Source organism: Colletes latitarsis, chromosome 11 (genome assembly GCF_051014445.1).
Source record: "Colletes latitarsis isolate SP2378_abdomen chromosome 11, iyColLati1, whole genome shotgun sequence".
Classification (NCBI taxonomy): Eukaryota; Metazoa; Arthropoda; class Insecta; order Hymenoptera; family Colletidae; genus Colletes; species Colletes latitarsis.
Genome location: NC_135144.1, coordinates 28,513,901 through 28,536,630, shown reverse-complemented (window position 1 = coordinate 28,536,630; position 22,730 = coordinate 28,513,901). Strand labels below are relative to the sequence as shown.

Genomic DNA, 22,730 nt, shown 5'->3' with positions numbered 1-22,730 from the left:
AGGATTTGGCCTTGACCCAGTTTCGAAAGTGGGTCAAGGTCACCGGCATTTCAGAAAACGTTCCGGGCACTTTGGAATTCCAGTTTTAAGTAGAGAAACGGTTTCTTATAACTAAGGGAATAAGGGGGAGAGGAAAAGAAAGGTAAAAGTGATGAGAACACATAGAATTCTTTGAAATTATATCATTTATTGTCATAGATTTACATTATACAAAGTTTTAATACATGTACATCATGTTAGAAGTTGTTAACAAAGGTCAGCGTGGTCAGCAGGGGCCAGCAGAGGTCAGCAGAGGGATGCAGAGGCATGCAGAGACTAGCAGGGGCAAGCAGTAGCAAGTTGTAATCGTTATACGTTGCCAGAAGCATCAGGGGTGGTCAGCAGAGGCCAGCAGAGGCTGGGAGAGGCTGACAGTAGCCACTCGTAATCGTTATACGTTGTCAGAAGTAACAGGAGTGGTCAGCAGCGGTCAGCAGAGGCCAGCGGAGGCTGGCAGACGTCAGTAGTAATCGTTATACGTTGTCAGAAATGCCAGGAGTGGTCAGCAGCGGTCAGCAGAGGCTGGGAGAGACTAACAGTAGCCAGTCGTAATCGTTGTACGTTGCCAGAAATATAACCGGTGGTCAGCAGAGGCCAGCAGTGGCAAGCAGAGATCACCAGGGGCGAATAGTAGCAAGTAGTAAGCGTTATATGTTGTCAGAAGCATCAGAGGTGGTCAGCAGCGGTCAGCAGAGACGAGCAGAGGCATGCAGTGGCAAGCAGAGATCAGCAGGTGCGAACAGTAGCATGTAGTAATTGTTATACGATGTCAGAAGCATCAGGGGTGGTCAGCACTGTTCAGCAGAGGCCAGTAAAGGCATGCACAGGCATGCAGAAACCTGCAAAGGCAAGCAGAGACTTGTAGGGGCATGCAATGGTAAGTATTAATCGTTATACATTGTCAGAAATACCTGCAGTGGTCAGTAGCGTTCGGCAGAGGCCAGGAAAGTTCAGCAGAGACAAGCACACGCTGACAGAGATCGGCAAAGACCAACGGAGGTTAGCAGAAGTCAATAGTAATCGTTATAGGTTGTCAGAAATATAAGCGATGGTCAGCAGAGTCCAGCAGAGGCAAGCAGTAATCAGGAGCAGTCAGTAACAGTCGCTGTATGGTGTAAAAAGTTGTCGGGAGTTCTGTACTTTTGTCAGCACTGGTCATCAGAGGTCATCAGAGGCAAATAGAAACCTGGAGTAATTTGCAGAGTTCAGTAATGAACTCTAGGAAAGGCAAGTAAAAATACCTGGGCAGTCGGGATTCCGAATCGTATGCCGTAGACGGGAGGTCGGTTTCAGTTGTTCAAGAGCGAGAAGGCAAATGTGAGCCTTTCTCTCTCGACTCCCACGAGGCGGTCCGAAATTACTTCGGGCAGCTTCGGAATAATCGAGAAAGAGGGCATGTATCAGTTTGCCTTTGTCGACTTTCCGAAACTCCACGAGCTCACGTACGCGTGATCTGGTATGTGTGAGTAGGGCACCGGGTGCTGAATCTGGCATCTCTGCAAAAGACAGTTAGACAATGCCAATCCAAAGATACAAATTCTCTGTGCCAATCTTAAAAAGCAAATGTCTATTCTAGACACGTTTACCAAATTAATGTCGATAATAGCCAAAATGTCGCTAGCATAATCGAAACGTACTTAATTCGCTCTTCTGATTGGACAAATCGTCACTGGAATCATGGCGGAGTAATGAGAAACCTCAAAAATGAGAATCGACTTAATTTTTCGAAAAAAATTTCAGACGACTGTTATACGTGCCAAAGTTTAACTTACACATGTTAAAACCTATGGCTAAAGTTTCATGAATTTTCAGCGTATTCGAAAATTTTTACTTTCGTTCTCGTTTTTTAGGAGTTCGGGCCACGGTGCGGTGGTTTTAAAACAGTACGCGTCGCGTGCATTTTAAATTGATCGTAATGCGAACGAGATTTGAAACGTAGTCGATTGCCGCAACGAAGTCGATTATCGAATATGCATCGTATAAGATATCGATACCAATTAACAAGGAAGTGGTGATAATATACCGCTAGTGGACCGCTAAATTGTTGAGGTTGATTTTCCGTATCATCGAACGTGACATCGTTTTGGACGGCCGGGCGCGTTCGCGATTCAGCAGTGTTCGTCGTTATAATGAATGCCAGCAAGGTTTGAGAGCGTCTGTCGCGGCACTCGTGCCATAATGTCACCGAAAGATACAACCGAGGACAGCATCAGAATACATTTTTCTGCCTTGCTCGAAAGGCAGTGACCCACCTTGACAAAATCCCATTCGGTCACGATTTAATACGCTGAATAATGGAGAACCATACTACGCAGGATAATACGATCAACATGAACGGAAGTGGTACGTTCGACTCGTTAGCGCTTTCGCAAAATTTTATTCTTGACATCACATCGGTCACACGCTTATCGTTATTAATTCCGTGAAATCCCGGTCGGGGAGTCGTATTTCTCGCGTCCTGTTTCTCGGCAATTTATTACCCGTTACGTTTGCACACCGACGATTTTACTAACGGAGCGTTCGTTACGATTCAGAGGATTTGCAGGAAAAAGTAACTAGACTGGAATCGGAGAACGCGAAAATGCGAGAGGAGTTTAACATACAGAGAGCCAAGTTGAAAGAACTGTTCCTTCAGAAAGAAGGTAAACTCGATTAATACAGATAAACGTAGTGAAACGCACGCGATAGATGTCCAAAGTATAATCGTATCGTTGTTTGGCTATTTATCAAGTTTATTTGCAGAAGAATTGAAGAGACGATTGCAAGATAACACGTGTTTGCAAGAGGAAAACACAAGACTGAAAAACGAATTGGACGAAGCTAAAAGTCAAGTGGTGGTCGCTGATCTTAAAATTCAAAACGACATACTTATAGAGAAAAGGAAAGCCCAGGAGGAGATAGCGTCTTTGCAACGGGTTATACATGAAACCGTGGAGGAGTCGTCGTGCTCTCGCAAACGATTGGACGCAGAAATAACTGGACTGAAGGCAACGCTTTCCAAGTTGCAAGAGGAGAACGCGTTATTGAAGTCCCAGTTGCCTCGTGATCCACCTGTAGATAGCCCGCAGATATCGTTGTCCACTGTAACGAAAACAATAGCTCGAAAAGTAGTTAAGCAAATAGGCGCCGACGCTTTGTCTTTAGGTCCTGACAATCTCGAAGAAAGCATGAGGAAGGTAAAAAGATATGTACGTAAGCTTAAAGATCCATGATTTTTGAACTTTTCTGCAATGGGTTTATATAGAGCGGCACTGCATTTCAGAAACTGTTCACAAATCATTTTAAACATCATCGAGAGGTGTTTATTTTATCGGTTTTTTTTTTCTTTTTTCCTATCGATTTCACCGTAGGTGTGCAAATATTAGAAAGTATTGCTTTATAGGCTCAGGAGGATGCGGAAGTTTTACGTTCGTTGGTAGTGCCGCTCGAAGAAGAAATAAAAGCCTTGAAAGAGAAGCTTAGAGCGACGGACGATGAGTTACAGAAGTGTAAAGAGGCACAGTCGCTGAGGAAACAACGGGAATCCGGTTCGTTTGAGCCTACGTGCGATATGTGCGCGAATTACGAGGCGCAATTAGTCAAGATGCAAGCGAACGCTAAAGATATGGAGAAACAGCTGTCCGACTCGGAACGGATGTTGCAAGCGCAAAAAGACGATTTAGCTAAGGAGGTGGAGTTTCGCAAAGAAATGGAAGAGAAATGGAACGAGAAGAAAGAGGAGCATAAAATCAAAGTGGCCGAGCTCACTGTCATGTCGCAAACGGTGCAACAGACTTTGACAGACCTGAAAAAAACGTTTGAACACGTTCAGAGAAATGTAAAAGACGAACTTGTAATACTGACGCGAGGCCGTGAAGAAGTGCAGAGGCACCTTGTCGCGTAAGAAAATTTCTAATGATAATTACGAGTTGTTTAATTTAATTCTCACTTCCCGAGTATTTAAATGTAGATGAAAGTAAAAGCACAATTTTACCGAGGCGTTTCCTGGCAAAATTTTATTGAAAATCTAGTTGAATCTTTGCAGACTGCAAAAGGAAAATGAGAATCTAGTTGGTAAGCATAGCAAACATTCTCAGCAACTGCAGAGCGAGAGCATCAATATGCCGAATAATGTCGAGGAGTTGCACGTTAGTCTTTTGAAAATGCGCGAGGATTTGATCACCGCTAAAGTTGCTCAAGAAGTGGCGCAAGAGAAGGAGGAGACGTTACGGTACGAAGTGACCTTGCTTCAAGAACAAATGGAACAGGAAAGCAGAGTGAAAAAACAAGAAGCACTGGCATTGAAGAACGAAATTAGCGGACTTAGGTAATAACGTTTGTTCGAATACATTCTCAAAGGCGGACTTCTGGTTTCTATCGTTATTTTATAAACCAACTCTTTCGTGTGATCGTGTGATGTATACATATACTATTCAATGTCTAATAGACGTTAGAACGACTGATAGTAGAGGTCTAGAGACTATAGGTCATATAAACAGTCATTGAAAATTATGTTACGTATGTGATTCCGTACAACGGATCGTAAGAAAAATTTTACTCATATATCTTTCGACGCATATAACATTTCATAAAGCATTTACGAACATAAGTTTATACGAACTATTTCATCTAATCGGCTTCATTAACATGTATAACATTCGAGTAATGAAATATACAGGGTGTTCGACCACCCCTGGGAAAAATTTTAATGGGGGATTCTAGAGGCTAAAATAAGACGAAAATCAAGAATACCAATTTCTTGATGGAGGCTTCGTTAAAAAGTTATTAACCTTTAAAGTTCCGCCTGTACTGAATTTTTTCCCGCGAAATGTGTAGGAATTCGAGGGTATATGTAATGACCAAAAACGATTGTAATTGGCCCCTGCAACAGAAAATAATTTTTCTCAAACGATTTGAAATTTTTGAATTTAATTGTTAATAACTTTTTAACGAAGCTTCCATCAACAAATTGGTATTCTTGATTCTCGTCTTATTTTGGTCTTTAGAATCCCGCATTAAAATTTTTCCCAGGGTTGGTCGAACACCCTGTATATGCTGGGTCGAAGTATTTTAGAATTATTTTTGCAATTCTAACGGCAATAATTTGCAGGACGCAATTGGACAAATATATACGAGATCATCGGTCGCTTGCCGAGAGGGAAGAGAAGCTCGATCGTTTAGAGAAGCAGTTGGACGTAGTTTTGAAAGAAAATAAAGAGGCTGAATTGAAAGTGGCCGAATTACGACAAAGAGTCACCAGTCTTCAGCAAGAACTGGACACTAGCGAAGCAGTTCAAAAAGACTTCGTCAGATTGTCGCAGTCGTTGCAGGTAGAAAATAGTAATAAAGGCGTCGTTGCAATTGTTAGATCGGCGTAACGTAAAGTTGGTCTCTATTATTGGCGATAGGTACAATTAGAAAGAATCAGGCAAGCCGGCAGTGAAGTAAGATGGCAACACGAAGAAGATGTGGAAGAATGCCCTAGTTGCCATACTTCTTTCACGGTTACGAAGAAAAAGGTAATACAGTAACAGAGGGTTAACTTTTACTCAAATCTGCACGGTTAACTTTAACAATAAGAACAATCTTCAATTTTTAAAACGGTACCAATACATCTTTGAGAGTCTTCCGATTAAAACGAACCCAAACACCGCGTAAATCAGATTGCTTTTAATTGCTGTTCAAATTTTACGAAGGTTAACCGTGCATTACAGTATTTAACTAATACAAAACGTATGTTTGCCGTTCGTGCAAGTTGACGATGATTAATGTGTATTTGAATAGGTGCATTGTCGTCATTGTGGCCATATATTTTGCCAGTCCTGCCTTTCGCACGTCGTGAAAAGCGGACCGAAACAAAGACCATCCAGAGTCTGTGATGTTTGCCATACTTTATTGGTGCAAGATACAGCGCCATATTTTAGCCAAGAACCACCACACACACCTGATTAATATTCTAATGCAAAGTCAGTCCAACAAGATGTGCAATATCGATTTGGTAATTTGCCGCGTTAATGAACTTCCACTTTCGCGGACTGTCGTGTCCGACGATACGATTAATCGAGAAATCGTTTTTCGATTGCTTTACAGGAAGATGTAGAGATGCTACTAGCGCGGAAAAGGGGGGCTAGATAAAATTCCTATTACCTGACAACTGGAGTGATAAGATAAATATCGTGTAAATACGAATTATGTACTACTTAATGTTTATTGTAATTTAAAAGATTAAAGCTTTTGAATGTACGTGAGTTATCCAAAAATTTATGAATATTTATCTACTATCTTGTTATCGACGTTATTAAAAATAAGCCTCGCACAGAACAGGTATATTAGAGGTTTCATTCATTGCCATAACTTTCTTTTTTTCATTTTTAAATACGGATACTTGAATTTACGAGCGCCAGTTAAATTCGTTTTAAACTTGTTCCATTAATATCGCAAGACTTTAACAAAACTGGAATTTTGTTGTTTCTTTATTTTTCAAAGCAGCACAAATCTACATACTCCCGTCGCATCGTATAATTCATCTAATTCAATTAGACGAATTTAGTTCTAAACTTCAGTATTTATTACAATGTTTATATAGGAACAAAACGTTCAACAAAATATAACATTACATATCACATTCTTCATTTCGATAAGGTTTGCGAGTGAAACGTGTAGATAAATATAATTGGCTTAGTACACAGCTATCTAACAAAAGAAAATTGTTTGGGAGTAGCATTTTCGAACGCGAATATTTTTTTTCTTTTTTTTGTTCTTCGATATTTTAAATCGATTAAGAAATAATACATAATGACGATATTTATGCGTATCGTGCGTTATATTACACATATGTACATATAAATGACAGTAAATGTACATCCGCATGTAATATAAGATAGCTGCTTGTTTTCGCGTGTAAAATCTTTTTCATCAACAGAATTCTACGTTTTGAAAATCTACATTTTGGAAATCGACGTTCGCTACGAATTATCCTTGACGCGTCGCTCTATTAAATATTCAAAAACTCTATGAACAGTTTTCCTTACATATTGACCGATCAAATCAAAATAATTATTATGCGTACAATGAAAATCGTTATCGTCGGTGTTTCTAACTTACCGTAAGTTAAAAATCTCATTATCATACACTAATTACAAATCGTGTCCGTTTAATATACGTGTGTTGTAAATGCTGTTGGCAATCAATTTACAACGCATAGAGCTATTGAGGATCTAAATTTACTTAATTTCACTGCTAAAACTAATTGTAAAAGTAATTAACATGTACAAAACGGTGAGGTACAAAGTACAAACATGAAGAATTTCACGCGACTAACGATAAGTCTGAAATCCACGTGTGGACGTGTATTGGCAATATAAAAATTTATCGTATTATGTACATACAATTCAAAGAGCGTCGAGTAATCTTAGTAACGGGTATAGCATATATATACATATATATTTTCATATACAGGGTGTTAGGCCACCCCTGGGAAGATTTTTAATGGGGGATTCTAGAGGCCAAAATAAGACGAAAATCAAGAATATCAATTTCTTGACTGAGGCTTCGTTAAAAAGTCATTAACGTTTAAAGTTTCGCCCCTACTCGAATTTTTTTCTCGAAAAAGCGTAGGATTTCGAGGGTATGTGTAATGACCAAAAATGATTATAATTGACCCCCCTTATCGAAAATAATTTTTTTAGAATGATTTGAAATTTTTTTTTTCGTCGAAAAATTCAGGCTTCCAATAAGATTTTCGGTAAAGAATTTTTTTCTCGAAAGAGCGTAGGATTTCGAGGGTATGTGTAATGACCAAAAATGATTATAATTGACCCCCCTAACCAAAAATAATTTTTCTAGAACGATTTGAAATTTTTGAATTTAATTGTTAATAACTTTTTAACGAAGCCTCCATCAACAAATTGGTATTGTTGATTTTCTTCATATTTTGGCCTCTAGAATCCCCCATTAAAATTTTTCCCGGGGATGACCGAACACCCTGTATATATATATATATATATATATATACATATATATGATTTATGAAATGCTAGTCATATAAAGTAACTCGTGATTGCATCTATACTTTGGCTCGAGTTACACCAACAAAATCGGAATCAGTATGAATCGATCGACGAGAATCAATGAATATCAACATTCGCTTGTAAGTTTACAAGTATATATTACATAGAAAAGAACGTATCGATTACATCCTCGATTGGCTGTGGTCGTCTTTCAAGGTCGATCGGGGGATCTTTGGACTGATGCTCGTATCTCAGTACTTTCCAATTATTCAACGCTGTCTCATATTCTACTACTTTATCGTAATTGTCCAGCTTTGTGTAAAGATGCAAGAGCCCTCGATAATCGTATTCTAAACCACTGTAGCTTTTACTGAACAACTTTAAACCTAGTATGTACCAAAAATGTTAAAGCAAAGTAAATATTGGAAACCTGACGCAATTATAGAACCCCAAGAAATTTTTCGCCAGGGGTTGTGGCAATCCGTATATTGTACACTTACTGATCGCGATGCTCCGATAATATAGCTTCTCGGCATCTCTGTATCGATTCATATGAAAATTATATAACGATGCTAAATGTCCTACGCTCAGACCAACTTCGTAATCGTCTGGCCCTAACAGTTCCTCTTTAATTCGTATAGCTTTAATATGCATTTCTTCAGCAACCTGGAACAGACGACGAAAATTATAGCAATGACGCAATGTTTATCGTATAAGGATAGAGGCGAAATGGAGAAAGTTCTTAAAAGCACTTGAATGTTCTTTAACGAAAACGAGCGCTTTTACATATTTCATACGCGTAATACGCACCTCAAATTTCCTCATACTCTGATACAAACGTCCCAAATTTCCGTAATGCTTTGCGGTTTGCACGTTCCTCTCGCCGAACGTTTTTTTCGCTAATTCCAAAGCAAAAATGTGAAGGTTTTCAGCCTCGAATAATAAATTATGTTCTGAAAACGGTATCGACGCAATGTTTAACGCTACTTCCTCGAAAATTAATGCTTGCACTCTTCTTGCACTTGCTAACAACAAATGATCTCGATGTAAAAGTTTGTCCATTAAGTCTATTGCTTTCCCAGCATGATAACTGTTCATACAACGTAGAATAAAACCGTATGACTTTTCCAAACTTTAAGAGTGCACTGGCTTATAGAGTCACTTACCTTGCTTGCGAAAATTTACCAGAATTATACTCGTATACGTAAAGGGCGTAAGCTAGATCCTCGTGAGCCAATGCAATATGTAAATTTGTTTTGCCGAATATTGGTTTCCTAATGTCTAGTGCTTTCTACAAGAAGGGAACGGAAAACGAATGTAAACAAGCGATAAGGGATATTCTTCTGAATAACATCATGGCCGATCGAGATGAGTTCTTGAAGGGTGCCGTAAGGAGAGAAGGTAGACCCAAAATATGAAATTTCAGTTTCAGTGATTCGTGTGTGTCGAAAGATAAATTCTTTCTATTAAAAGTTATAACTGTTAATCGATATTATATCGATTTTTCTTGCGTTGTCGAACTCTCGACTCTCGTACAATACCTCCAAAGGTTAAAATCTGAACGAAGTATATTTACAAATCAATTTTCACCAAACCAAAGGTATAGAATTCAAAAAGACGCGACACTGCATTCTTCTAACGTGAAAATTGTCGAAAGTGAAATTTGACGTTTCTGGGTCTACTCTCTCCCCATATCATCCATTAAGTTTCATCTCGATCGGCCACAGGTACCATTCAGAAGTACAGCAGCGGTAAAATACAAACCGATATGCTTACTACACACTATAGAATGTCCTAACCTTGTACATAGCTACACTGTTGCCGACGCTATCGAAATTTAACAAATAATATCCATAATCTGTAAGAACGTTACTGTACACCGGATGATCCGTATGAAATACTTGTCTAGCGAGATATAGCGCCTGCCTGATCAACAGGCTGGCTTTTTGAAATTCACGTTTAATCACGCATGATTTTGCAGCTTGTCTTAAAGCATCGATAGTAACGCGCGCAGGCAGTGTGGGTTTCAATTGTTTTAACGCTGCCACGCTCCACCTGAGGGACCATAAAAATACAATCGATGATCGATCGATAAAAATTCGTTATTACTTTGTCGAGACGATTCGAGTTTATACATTTGGCAAAGTTCGCTAACGATTAAATTAATAACAGTAGAACACTGGTAATACCTGTAATCCTGATCATATTCGCCTTTCATGTAGTGGAGGAGGCTGAACTCAACGTACAATGCTGCATAGTTGTAGTCATTGAATTTTGCTTCTCTTAGTCTATTTACCATTTCCAAAGCGAGCAACTGCGTGTCCGTCGCGTATTCGAACGCAGAATATGCCGCTTGCACGTGCAACAGTCTATATATTTGAAAAATTATTGTGAATTTAAACGAAGTACGTTCAGGTAGAAGCCAGATGTTAAGATACGAAATTTTTGTTTACCTACGACAGCACTCTAATGTTTGACACCAATTTTCCGGCGTGGTGTTATTCGCGAGGCATAATTGTCGACAGTCTAACAAGACCTGTTTGCTTTCCATATACCAGCCGGCGTCGCTCAAAAATTCACCGAGTCTTAAACCAAGATTTATTGTTTCCTCCTGAACGGCCGGATTTTCAGAAACGTCCGCGCAAAGTAAGCAATATCTGATGGTTAACTCCTCTCCGATTCGTATTCCATGATCTATGAGACCCTAGGAAATCAATTTGAATCATAGTAAAAAAAAATTAAAACAATAAAGCTATCGACTGTGTATTTCTTACTTGGAAACACTCTAATAAATTGACACGGCGACTGGTGACCGTCATCATCTTGGAGAAAGTGTCCAGATTGCTGAGTTCCACTCCCAATAAACATAGTCTTTTTCCTTTGTACAACTACAATGTCAAGAAACTTGGAAATTATTTGGTTTCCTAATTGTACGTACCAATAATTGGCAATACAAGAAGAGATACATTCTTTGATAATATAATTGTGCTACAGCGAGTTATTGAATTATATATATTTTATTTTTCTTTACGTGTATCATACATTTATTAGGTCATACTACAAGCAATGCTCTTATCTTATTTTACCAGAATTCTATTCAGAATTTATGAGTGGAAATAGGTAACAAATTCTTCACTAAATAAATCTTGAATGCTATAGTACCAAATACTGTCAAAACTAGTTAACAGCATGTAAAACTAGGTAATGAAATAACAAGGTGAACTAACGAAATATTAAAAAGTTATTGTAAAATATTGAAGTTATTATATAATATGCAGACTTTTTTACAAAATGTACACAGTACAAATACTTTTGCAAAGCGTTATTACATACTATGTACTCACCCAATTTTACTAAAATTTTGTCTGATTAAACTTTATACATACACGTTCATAGCAAAATATTCATATTAAAACCTGGGACCCCATCAAGTAATTTCGACAAAATTCTTGTAGGCATTAAGGGTACGAATATTTTTGCTAACCATTATTACGTACTATGTGGGTAGAAAGTAATGTTTTCATTATTACTCACCCAATTTTACTAAAATTTTGTCTGACTGAACTTTATACACGTATACATTTATAGCAAAAGATTCATTTTAAAACCTGGGACCCCATCAAGTAATTTCGACAAAATTCTTATAGGCATTAAGGGTACGAATACTTATGGGACTGATCGTGTATAACCCACGAGTGTCTCGATTTAGGTTTACGTCACTTTCGAAGAGAGCTTGGTCCAGCACAAAACAATAAAAGTGGATGGATCGGTCGAAATCGAACATGTAATCGGACATGGTGTCCGTGTCACAATAGACTGTGTTGTGCGATAATCGTTTAGTTTCTGTCTGTAACGATTGTCGTGCACGAGTCGATTGAACGCAAGGTTGCATCGAGAATTGAAAAACAACGGAAACGAATATCGTTACTCCCGTGGGAAGACCACGGACAAAGTAGAAAAGTTTCCGCTCGTACGACGGCACATCTATACGTATAACCGTACGAATCACTGGCGACTGTGTGCGTCTGGCGAGCTACGACGCGGAGGACGTTTTGACGTTTACCTGATAATAGAGATCGAACGTCACGTTCTTCGGTAGATCGGAGAAACACTTCAAGTTCAGAAACTTGTCGATCGCGGACACGCTGACTATCGTGGACACGCTCAGTTCGTAGAGGGTTTTCGGTGAGAACAGCCATGGCTTGATTTCTTCGGCCATTTTCCTAGGGGCCTCGGTAATCACGAACGCGCAAACACAGCCGCAACAATTACTGTCACGTCTCTTCCTTCATGCGCATATGCTGCCGCGATGCTCCGCCATCCAACCACCAGCGACAACCCCCACTTTTGGGAACGAGGAGATGGTAAAAGTAAGCGTGCGACTAGCGTGCGAGATAAGAGCGCCAATTTTTTTTTTTTTTTCTTTTTTCTTTTTTCTCTTCTGTTTTTCCGTTTCTTTTTCACTTGTTGCCGCGACAAGAATTTTCTTCGAAAACGAACTCGGTAACCGACGACTCGAGGTAGCCTATAGCAGTATTAGTCAGAATTCGGGATCGAAGAATAATATTGTTCGAAACGATTACCGATCGCGAGCAACGAAATCTTTTTTCCTCGTCTTTCGTTTGTCGCTGCAATTCGAATCGGACAAATATCGTTTGAAAATGAAGTCGATAACGACGATTCGACGTAATCTGCAACAATGTTGGTCGGAGTTCGGAATTAAAGAATATCGTTCGAAACAATTGCCGATCGCGAGCCACGAAACCGTTCAGTCGCTCTTGCGTTTCGTGCACGAACGAGACAATAGCGGTTAGGACAATTACGTAATGTAAATATTTTCGAATAACGCGTTTCGCGGATGGAATTTTTAGTGACTCAAATGTGATATGATCGTTCTGGAACACAGGACCGTGTTAAACCCTCGTATTTATTAAACATTTTAGATGTACGGTGAAAAATAATTTTCACACATACTATATTTAATAATGAAAAGGCAATATATATTTTATTTTTATTCTATTACTGAACCTATTGTGTTTTAGGTTTCTGTTTAAGATACTTAAATATTTTATTTTGTTATTCGATATTTACTGTTCCATTAGCACCTATACAACCACACAATACCGATGGATCCTCCGTGTTCGACCGTTGGAACCGTGTTTTTAACAGTCGTTTTGAACAGTACTTTATTTTTTATTGTTCGACGATCGAGCTTTGGAAAACGTGTCGCTGGACTTCCGCTTCAATAACACTACATTCAAGCAATACAGACCCGCGTAATTTGAAAATTGTTACGTGCACCTTCAGTTTTGTAACACCAAAATAAATGCACTATTTTTTTATTAAACACAATCAAATAGTTAATTTTGTTTAAAGTTTTTTTTGCGAATTATCTGCCCAATATGTCTAAATAAAATATACTTTATGGTTTCACTATTCAAAGATAATCTATCTTTGTACACTATTCGAAATAATATATCCTGTATATCGATTACGAGATTCATATACAGGCCACTCATGGGAAAAACTTTAATGGGGGACTCTAGAGACCAAAATAAGACAAAAATCAAGAATACCAATTTGTCGATGGAGGCTTCGTTAAAAAGTTATTAACAATTAAATTCAAAAATTTCAAATCGTTCTGGAAAAATTATTTTCGGTTGTGGGGGTCAATTACAATCATTTTTGGTCATTACACATAACCTCGAAATCCTACCCATTTTCTGGAAAAAAAATTCGAGGTGTGAAATTTTTCGACGGAAAAAAAAAATTTCAAATCGTTCTGGAAAAATTATTTTCGGTTGCGAGGGTCAATTACAATCATTTTTGGTGAATAGACATACCCCCGAAATCTTGCGCATTTTCGAGAAAAAAATTCAATACGGTCGGAACTTTAAACGTTAATAACTTTTTAACGAAGCCTCTTATTTCGTCCTCTAGAATGACCCATTAAAATTTTTCCCAATGGTGGCCGAACACCCTGTATGTAGTAGCGTCTATACCCTTCAAGGTTGGCAACCACTGCATTAAAGAATCCATAGACCGAATTTATACACTAATGTAATACTTATGGCAAATTCGGTTAAAAGAAATTCAATAGACTGTAACTGCGTGTTTCTACGCGTAAAATCGAAGGAATCGCGTAACCCTAGATTTAAACGTCCGTGTCGAGAATGTGACGGTAGTTGTACAGTCGAGGAAAAAAAAAAGAGAGAGTCGATATCGTCGCGATCGTAAAAGAGGCCGATTAATCGCGGCCAGCATTGGGCCATGCCTTCCTCGGCCCAAGCTTCCTTTTCCTGTGTACGAGACGAGCAAAGGAAACGTCTAAGGTGATTCTACCGTCGCCGTAATTTCTGGCAAGTGGCAAAGTGGCTGGAAAACGGTAATCCGTGCGTACGAGTGAAAGGAAACCGCTGCGTACACCGGCACCGTTTGTGAAAGTTTTGAATGTCAAATCGTGGTTCCGATCGCATTAAGGCATTGTGCAGGGCCTCTCTTGCATTGGACGGCGATCAACTTCGGGAATAAACACGCCGGGGGACTATGTTTAACCTTCCTGTTCTTTTCTGCAACTTTGTGCCTTGTATCGCGGTTCATGCGTCACGAAATAATTATAACCTCGCTTGCCACCGAACGACTATAGATCCTCGTTCCGTTATCGACCATTAATTATCCCCGTCCTACCGCGCTCTATCAGACACGACGTACACTTCGTCGTACACTCATACACGAATACATTTGCATTTGTGACGTTCAACTAATGGAATATATACAACAAACTGAAACATTCGATACGACACGATGCGTGTAACAAGGGATGGTACCTAAGACTACGGTAGTACATCGGGAGTGTAACGGTTATGTCTTTGATTCTCATAACAGTTTTAATTTTGATGTAAATTGCGAAGTTAATACCGATGGTAAATTATTAACATTGACAGAGTAGCGACGGTATCGAACAACGCAAAATTCCATATTGTTACAGTTTATTATAAATTCTGCCAACCGTATTTTGTTAACCGTAACCGTATTACCTGAATACGAACCGGTTAATCGGTAAATAGCAGGGCACGTATCCGGTTTTCCAGATTTCTAGTTTACGCGCAAGCTTCCATCTACCGAGATACTTCGGAAGATCTTGGAACTCGCGTTCGACGAGCGACGCGACACGCTTTCAAGGCGGACAGAAAAACATTATGACTCGTAACCAGTCCCACAATAAATTTTCTTTCGTATCCTTTCAAGCGGGCATCATAAATACCAATTATTCCCCAGATTTCTACGAAAAAGAAACATTAACGGAAAGTTGACAGAATTTTTTGTATTCTTTTATAATCATTATTTTGTTCCAAAATTTTTTGTTTCACGAGTCGTCGTAGAAAAAGATACGGGTAAGATAAGATTGGTGCAACAATTACGAGCAACCGAAATAAATCTCGTCGATGATGGTGATCGGCGACGAAAATGGATTTCGATCGCTTATAATAGTTGGGTTGCTCGATTTTAGGGGTTTGTTCGATGGTGTGCAAAGTGCACAGGATGGAGGAGGAACCCCCTGAGGAGGATAAGAAGGTCGAAACGACGATGGAGACAGCGATCGTGGCGCCAAACACGTCGGACGACGCCTGGGACGGCGGGGCACGTGTTTCCGGTCAGGAAGAGTTCACGTGTTCCCTCTACATCTCGCGAGCGGTCGGTCCGCAAGGTCAAGTGCAAGGAACGCAAGGTGGCAAATTGCCTGTTTCTTTGCTTAACGAATCCCCCGATTGCATAAGCAGCATCGGTGCCGTAAATTGATTATGTGCACGGAACTTACGTACTTTCTTTTCCGCGATAATGAGAGTTACGCGATTCGCTCCTATCCGGAATTAAACCGCGAAGCTGAACGAACAAGTTTCATTTTCTGCTATGTCTCCATCACCAAACCATTCTACTCTGAGCCACGGCGAAAATCGTGCACCGCGGTTAAAACAATAATTTTAGTTACAGACAGCTAGGTCTGTTTTAACTGGCTGTGAAACGAACGTAGGAAGTCAGGAAATTATTTTTAATGGTAGATTCTAGAGGCCAAAATAAGACGAAAATAAAGAATACCAATTTGTTGATGGAGGCTTCGTTAAAAAGTTATTAACAATTAAATTCGAAAATTTCAAATCGTTCTCGAAAAATTATTTTCGGTTGCGGGGGTCAATTACAATCATTTTTGGTCATTAGACATACCCCCGAAATCCTATGCACTTTCGAGAAAAAAATTCGAGGTGTGAAATTTTTCGACGGAAAAAAAAAATTTCAAATCGTTCTGAAAAAAATATTGTTAGCTGTGGGGGTCAATTACAATCATTTTTGGTGAATAGACATACCCCTGAAATCTTGTGCATTTTCGAGAAAAAAATTCAGTACGGACGGAACTTTATACGTTAATAACATTTTAACGAAGTCTCCATCAACAAATTGTTATTCTTGATTTTCATCTTATTTTGGCCTCTAGAATCCCCTATTAAAAATTTTCCCAGGGGTGACTGAACACCTTGTACAGTTTTATGTTAGGTTATGTTTGGCTAGAAAAAGGATCGCAACGCCGCTAGAGGTTTTACGAATAACGGAGACACACTGTTGCATTCTAGAATGAAATGACCGAAATTTTAACACTTCGATGTGACTTGATTGTTGCACAGGTCTGACGCAATCAATATTTATTACGTCAGTGGCCTGTTCTGGAAACTTTCTTCTTCCTTCGTGTTCGAGACAATTGCTTCTTCTTTCTTTGTTGCAACGTTTTGAGATGTTTACGAGTAGTACGTAACGCGTAATGAAATTAATTGTGAACGCAAAAACCGATTAGTTCTCCGCGGGCTTAGTTGGAGGGGGTGTCATGGATGAACGACCATCCAGGACAGTGTTTCTCAAACTGGGATCTATTCGCGGACCTCCCAGGGCAAAATTAAATTATTTTTTGTCACGCATTAAGCGGCTAGCTATTAACGAGGAGACGTCGCGCCTGTGTACAGAAAAATAAATTATGTCAGGTGACGTGTTGCTGCGCCCGAATCTGGAAGAAACGATCCGTGCGTCCGATCCTTTGGCGGCGTGGCACGTGTCTGAAACGCCTTGCGGCCTAATCGCTGCTTTCGCGCGCGAAGCTGACGCCGAGAAGCTTCTGCAACGCGGGGATCTGGCGCGAGTTTTCGAAGGACCCGTACAAGTATCTTCCTTAACGATAAATTATTCGATTAACACGTTACTTGTCAAGTTGCTACTAATTCGGATTTTGAGAACGGTACACGTTACGAGGCCCAATAAATTTTTGCATATTTTCTTTGCATCGAGAAATGTAAGTCATTTCGCTGGATTTCCATTATCTTCTTTTACTTCGCGTTGTTTTCTACTTGGTGGAACGAACTGATAACTCGTCACGTCGCGTGTACCGTTATCAGCATACAGCTTAAAAATTGTTCCGGGCATCATTATAGAACACATTAAAGCGATACTAACTATTGTTTACCTCTTTATCTCTTAATGAGGAAAATATAATTTAGCGTAGAAACGACACATTTAAGCAGGGTACGTGTTAATAAGTAAAACGTTTCTTCTTTCTACCATTATTTTGATCGAGCTGCAGTAATGTTTGCCCCGTCGTTAAACGCATACGTGTCGTATGTTATCGCGGTGAAAAAACAACGCTTTTTCTAAATACGGTTATTTCTTTCGTTGCCTTTAATTTATCCAGTCGCGAACACTATCTTCCGCTATTAATCATCCGGTTATACAGTTTATAATAAAGCATTAAAGCCCCGTTATTACGCAATCCAATAGGTCTGTGTTTGCGTATCCCGCGAACGTATCGGAATTTCTTTTCTCGAAGCGAAAGTACTCGCTAAAAAGATATTTGATTCGAGACAACGAATGTAAAGTCGATGACGCAAGAATATCTCTATTGGCGAGAGGTGGCGCCACGTGCTCTTGAGCCGTGCTTGAATTAAGTTGCGCCAACGCGTTTCCCTTTCCAAATCAACTTTCCTGCGTCTTCGATAACCTAAGCAATAACGGCGGAGCATCGTGGGGCACAGCATCGTCATTTGGCACCGCGATCGTCCGCGTTTTCCTAGTCACTTTCTCTTACGCAAGAAATGTGGAAACAGAAAGCTAAGAGATAACCAGCGAGCTTGCACAACGCTACGCTGGATCTCTCGGCGCGTAGAGAATGTCAGACGTCGACACTTCTTCCGCGTTAACACGCCAAATCATTCGTCGTTGCCTTTTTCTGTCTATGTTTGCTAACGAAAAGGCAACGACGTTGCAAACGTTGATTCTCATCTGACCACCGAAGTTCAACCTTTTGAGCGCTGTGAACACGTATATGGGTGTTCACATAACCATTCAATTTGGGCTATGAACGCATATATGTATGGGTTCTCATACAACCATTCACTGCTTTTTGCAGTCACTGTTCAAGTTATCTCACAGCACACGCTTAACGTCGCACAACTCAGCGCTCAAAGGGTTAAGCAACATTGTGTGTCGCTCGATGGGAATATCCTTAATATGATATATTATTACCTCTCTATTGATTTTATTCTAATTGTACATTACCGTTAACCTTTATTAAAAAGAACGTTCGAAAGTAATTGGCGTAATTCTTCGCGTTCCCACCAGGTTGCTAGATTCTCGGCGAAGGATTCCCGATACAGACAGGCGGTTCTCTTGCGCGACGTGCCCTGGGCCATTCCTTTGCAGGACATTAATTCTGCGCTGTCGAAACAGGGGATCGCGACGGGGAGCGTCGAACGCTGGCGACAATACATCCGCGTCGAGGTTAATCGTTCGTTTCATTAATGAATAGTATACCCATTGTAAATGTACGAAAGCACATCGTGTTAAACGTAACCTAAAAATGTGCTGTAAAATGTAATCTTGACCCAACACCTTATTACATATACAGGGTGTTCGGCCACCCGAGGGAAAAATTTTAATGGGAGATTCTAGAGGCCAAAATAAGACGAAAATCAAGAATAGCAATTTGTTGATGGAGACTTCGTTAAAAAATTATTAACAATTAAATTCGAAAATTTCAAATCGTTCTGGAAAAATTATTTTCAGTTGCGGGGGACAATTAGAATCATTTTTCGTAAATAGACATACCCCTGAAATCCTACCCACTTTCTAGAAAAAAATTCGAGAAGGTGTGAAATTTTTCGACGGAGGAAAAAAATTTCAAATCGTTTTGGAAAAATTATTTTCGGTTGCGAGGGTCAATTACAATCATTTTTGGTCATTACACATATCCTCAAAATCCTACGCACTTTCGAGAAAAAAATTACTTACCGAAAATCTAATTAGGCGCCTAAATTTTTCAACGAAAAAAAAAAAATTTCAAATCGTTCGGGAAAAAATATTGTTAGCTGTGGGGGTCAATTACAATCACTTTTAGTGAATAGACATACCCCCGAAATCCTACTCAGTTTCTAGAAAAAAATTCGAGAAGATGTGAAATTTTTCGACGAAAAAAAAAAATTTCAAATCGTTTTGGAAAAATTATTTTCGGCTGCGGGGGTCAATTACAATCATTTTTGGTGAATAGACATACCCACGAAATCCTGCGCATTTTCGAGAAAAAAATTCAGTACTGCCGGAACTTTAAACGTCAATAACTTCTTAACGAAGCCTCCATCAAAAAATTGGTATTCTTGATTTTTGTCTTATTCTGGCCTCTAGAATCCCCCATTAAAATTTTTCCCACGGTTGGCCGAACACCCTGTATATGTATGTACTGTACTATAATCTTGTTCAACGAGATGAGACAGCAGACGGACAGTCCTGCCTTTATTCATCGACCGTTAATATCGACGTTCGATTCGTATTGTCATTCGAACGTCTGCCTTTGTTTATTGTCCCCTCTTGTTGGACAAAGTGTACAGTAGGGGTACGTGATTTAAAAACTTTTTAGCCGTTTCGCGTATTCCTCGCAGGTGCTCGACGCTGGACATTACGAGCTACTATTACGTCAGGGTCTGGACTTTTTTGGGGCGGCCCGATTCGGTGTGATTCCCGAACGTTGGTGGCGCGGCGCGACCGGAAGCGTCGGTGGCCCGCTGCAGCCCGGTCCTGGAATGGTAAACAACTTCCTGGAGGCGACGAATGTTCAAACGGGGGACGGTGTTCTCCAGTGTTATCGATGCCAGGGATTCTGGCACATGGCTGCCAACTGCAGACACCTGCCCCGTTGCGTTCGATGCGGAGAGCCGCACAGTGTCGAGTTCTGCCCGAGACCGCGGAACAATCCCATTTGCTGTCACTGTTCCGGTCCCCATCACGCCGGTAAAGACCCCATCAAACGAGTATTCTGCAAAATTATTCTACCAAATGGCTTTACGCGTTCTACTCGTTGTTTAAACCTTATAAATTTTCTCAAGGACACCCGTTCAGACGTCAGTCTCGGGAAAACATTAACATTCGTCGCTGCTATCGTACTAGAATAAACATAAGGGAGTTGCTAGCCGCGCTTCCTAACCTCGTTCAGAGGGCGCTGCCAGAGCACGAATCTCTGCCCCTTGTTGGCAACTTTAATTTTAAAAGGAAATTCGTTCAAACTATCGTGACTCGAACTCAACGGATTCATGTTGTAATATAATTCTCTCGCAGATCGATCGAAAAGGTTGGGGACCACTGATCCTTGGGGGTTAACGAGTTTGTGCTAGTTTTACCGTAACATTTCGACAAGTTTCACGAAGCTAATTCAATATTCATGCGTTTCCAAATCCAGGCTATCGTCAGTGCCCGGTCCGGCAGCAACTTTCGAACGCTACGCCGATTAGCATCACGCTGAGCACCAGTCGGATCGGAAATCAGTATCCGGTGAACGCCGCGTCGAAGACGAACGCGGTGCCCCACGAGCAGCAGCCTTTGAAGTCGAGTCAGTCGTAAACGAACGAAAATCGCGTTCGAGCGTCGCGTCGTGTGCCCGCTTATCGCCACACTCTGACCTTGCCGTTTGTAAATTGTTCAACGTTTTATGGGTCACCGAAGGTATTCAACGTGCTAGGCGCTATCGCGTTGCCGATAAATTTTTCTGTTACGACGTCGAAAATTTTTAGAACGAGAACGGAAACTCGGCGATTCGACGCTCGATGAAAAAGAAAAAAAAATGGAGACTCCCGTTTCTGCATCGTTCGTGAAACGTTTACAAATTCAGGATAATAAATAACCTACAACGCAACGCAGCTGTCGTTTCGTGATTTCTACGCGAGAATTTCAAAATTCCGACGCGAGCGAACCCGCGTCTTCGATACGTTCTCTACGGTACGAAATCCGCATCTACAGGGTGACTAAAATATTTCCGACGACGTTCGAAGTAGAGGAAGAATTCGTATCCGTTGCTCGTTGATCGAAAATTAAACTTTCGATTCGCGACATTAAATGTTCGCAATGGATGAGCTGAAATATCAATATTTATGCCAGAAAATGCTGATTCTACCCAACACGTAAAACCTAACACCACTTTATGTGTCACGTGTGTCGTAATTGAATATTTATCTTTAATGTACTTTTAAATGCCTTGAACTACTTGTTATCAACGAGGGAAATAACACGTAATTTGTACCGGTCAAAGAAGTAGATATTTGTTTTTCAATTAATACTAACATATTTTTTTTTTAAATGAATTTATCGAAATATAAACCTTCAAATTGTATAACTTCCTTCTAACGCTTTAACCCCTATATCAGTAACCAGATAACCAGATACCTTTTCCTAGATTTCATTAACCAGTCAGACAGTATTTTAAAATTAATTACCATTACGAAGTTACTTACATTACTAAAATTAGTTATCATTTGCTCAAAACACTACAGAGTGCACTCAATATGAAAAAATATTAGAAATACTTAAAGCAGGATACGAATTATTTATACAGGGTGTTCGGCCACCCCTGGGAAATATTTTAATGGGGGATTCTAGAGGCCAAAATAAGACGAAAATCAAGAATACCAATTTGTTGATTGAGGCTTCGTTAAAAAGTTATTAACGTTTACAGTTTCACCAGTACTGAATTTTTTTCTCGAAAATGCGCAGCATTTCGGAGGTATGTCTATTCACCAAAAATGATTGCAATAGACCCCCGCAACCGAAACTAATTTTTCCAAAACGATTCGAAATTTTTGAATTTAATTGTTAATAACTTTTTAACGAGGTGATATTCTTGATTTTCGTCTTATTTTGGCCACTAGAATCTCCCATTAAAATTTTTCCCAGGTGTGGCCGAACACCTTGTATTTAGGGGTTGAAACGACCCTCAACGAAGCTCTCGTTTCATTCAATCTATTAATAAAAATAAGAATTTACATAAAGATCCGCAGTCTAACAAAGAGTTAAAATCCGTAAAGATTATACCTCGTGGGCTTCGCCGAGACAATTATGGGAAAACGTAAAATCGATCAAAGGGAAAGAATACGTCACGACAAGACCTACCCGTTAGAACAAAGATTAGACCCTCAATTTCTCCGTGGAATCGTCAAGATCGTCGGAGACGTATGTACCGAGACGGGCTTAACGATGCGTGCACTAGTCGCATAATTCTCTACGCTCCGTCCCACTTTCTTCGTCCTAGTCTCCCCGAATGTGGGTCCCCCCCGACACGAACGATCGGTGTATTCATCTTCGCGGGGGCATCGCCTCGCAATGTCGCGAAGGCGAACGGTGGGGTAT

The 22,730-nt window shown here is 40.0% G+C and overlaps 3 protein-coding genes across 7 annotated transcripts; 2 read left to right on the top strand and 1 right to left on the bottom strand.

Annotated features, from left to right (window-relative positions):
• Positions 1-1,957: 1,957 nt before the first annotated feature.
• Positions 1,958-6,262, top strand: Rbpn-5 (Rab GTPase-binding effector protein rabaptin-5). 3 transcript variants are annotated; one of them, XM_076776630.1, is made up of 9 exons: positions 1,958-2,382; positions 2,585-2,681; positions 2,782-3,227; positions 3,422-3,918; positions 4,064-4,345; positions 5,129-5,348; positions 5,427-5,537; positions 5,803-6,016; positions 6,109-6,262. In XM_076776630.1, the coding sequence occupies exons 2-8, from the start codon at positions 2,621-2,623 to the stop codon at positions 5,968-5,970; spliced, it is 1,785 nt and encodes a 594-aa protein (XP_076632745.1). In that variant the 5' UTR covers positions 1,958-2,382; positions 2,585-2,620; the 3' UTR covers positions 5,971-6,016; positions 6,109-6,262. The 3 variants fall into 3 exon arrangements, with proteins under 3 accessions (XP_076632745.1, XP_076632744.1, XP_076632743.1); XM_076776629.1 differs by having other exon boundaries at positions 2,574-2,681; positions 2,782-3,215; XM_076776628.1 differs by having other exon boundaries at positions 2,574-2,681.
• Positions 6,263-6,599: 337 nt separating this feature from the next.
• On the bottom strand, positions 6,600-12,246 carry Pat1 (Protein interacting with APP tail-1). Of its 2 annotated transcripts, none has more exons than XM_076776631.1 (9): positions 12,091-12,246; positions 10,802-10,915; positions 10,481-10,731; positions 10,217-10,396; positions 9,827-10,082; positions 9,194-9,318; positions 8,838-9,117; positions 8,528-8,693; positions 6,600-8,413 (listed from the first exon to the last, which is right to left on the bottom strand). In XM_076776631.1, exons 1-9 carry the CDS (start codon positions 12,244-12,246, stop codon positions 8,187-8,189), a joined length of 1,755 nt encoding a protein of 584 aa, XP_076632746.1. In that variant the 3' UTR covers positions 6,600-8,186. The 2 variants fall into 2 exon arrangements, with proteins under 2 accessions (XP_076632746.1, XP_076632747.1); XM_076776632.1 differs by lacking the exon at positions 12,091-12,246 and adding an exon at positions 11,372-11,507.
• Positions 12,247-12,287: 41 nt separating this feature from the next.
• On the top strand, positions 12,288-21,696 carry LOC143347460 (uncharacterized). Of its 2 annotated transcripts, XM_076776634.1 has the most exons (6): positions 12,288-12,397; positions 15,538-15,756; positions 17,057-17,232; positions 18,684-18,842; positions 19,997-20,345; positions 20,791-21,696. In XM_076776634.1, exons 1-6 carry the CDS (start codon positions 12,337-12,339, stop codon positions 20,949-20,951), a joined length of 1,125 nt encoding a protein of 374 aa, XP_076632749.1. In that variant the 5' UTR covers positions 12,288-12,336; the 3' UTR covers positions 20,952-21,696. The 2 variants fall into 2 exon arrangements, with proteins under 2 accessions (XP_076632749.1, XP_076632748.1); XM_076776633.1 differs by lacking the exon at positions 18,684-18,842.
• The last annotated feature ends 1,034 nt before the right edge of the window (positions 21,697-22,730 follow it).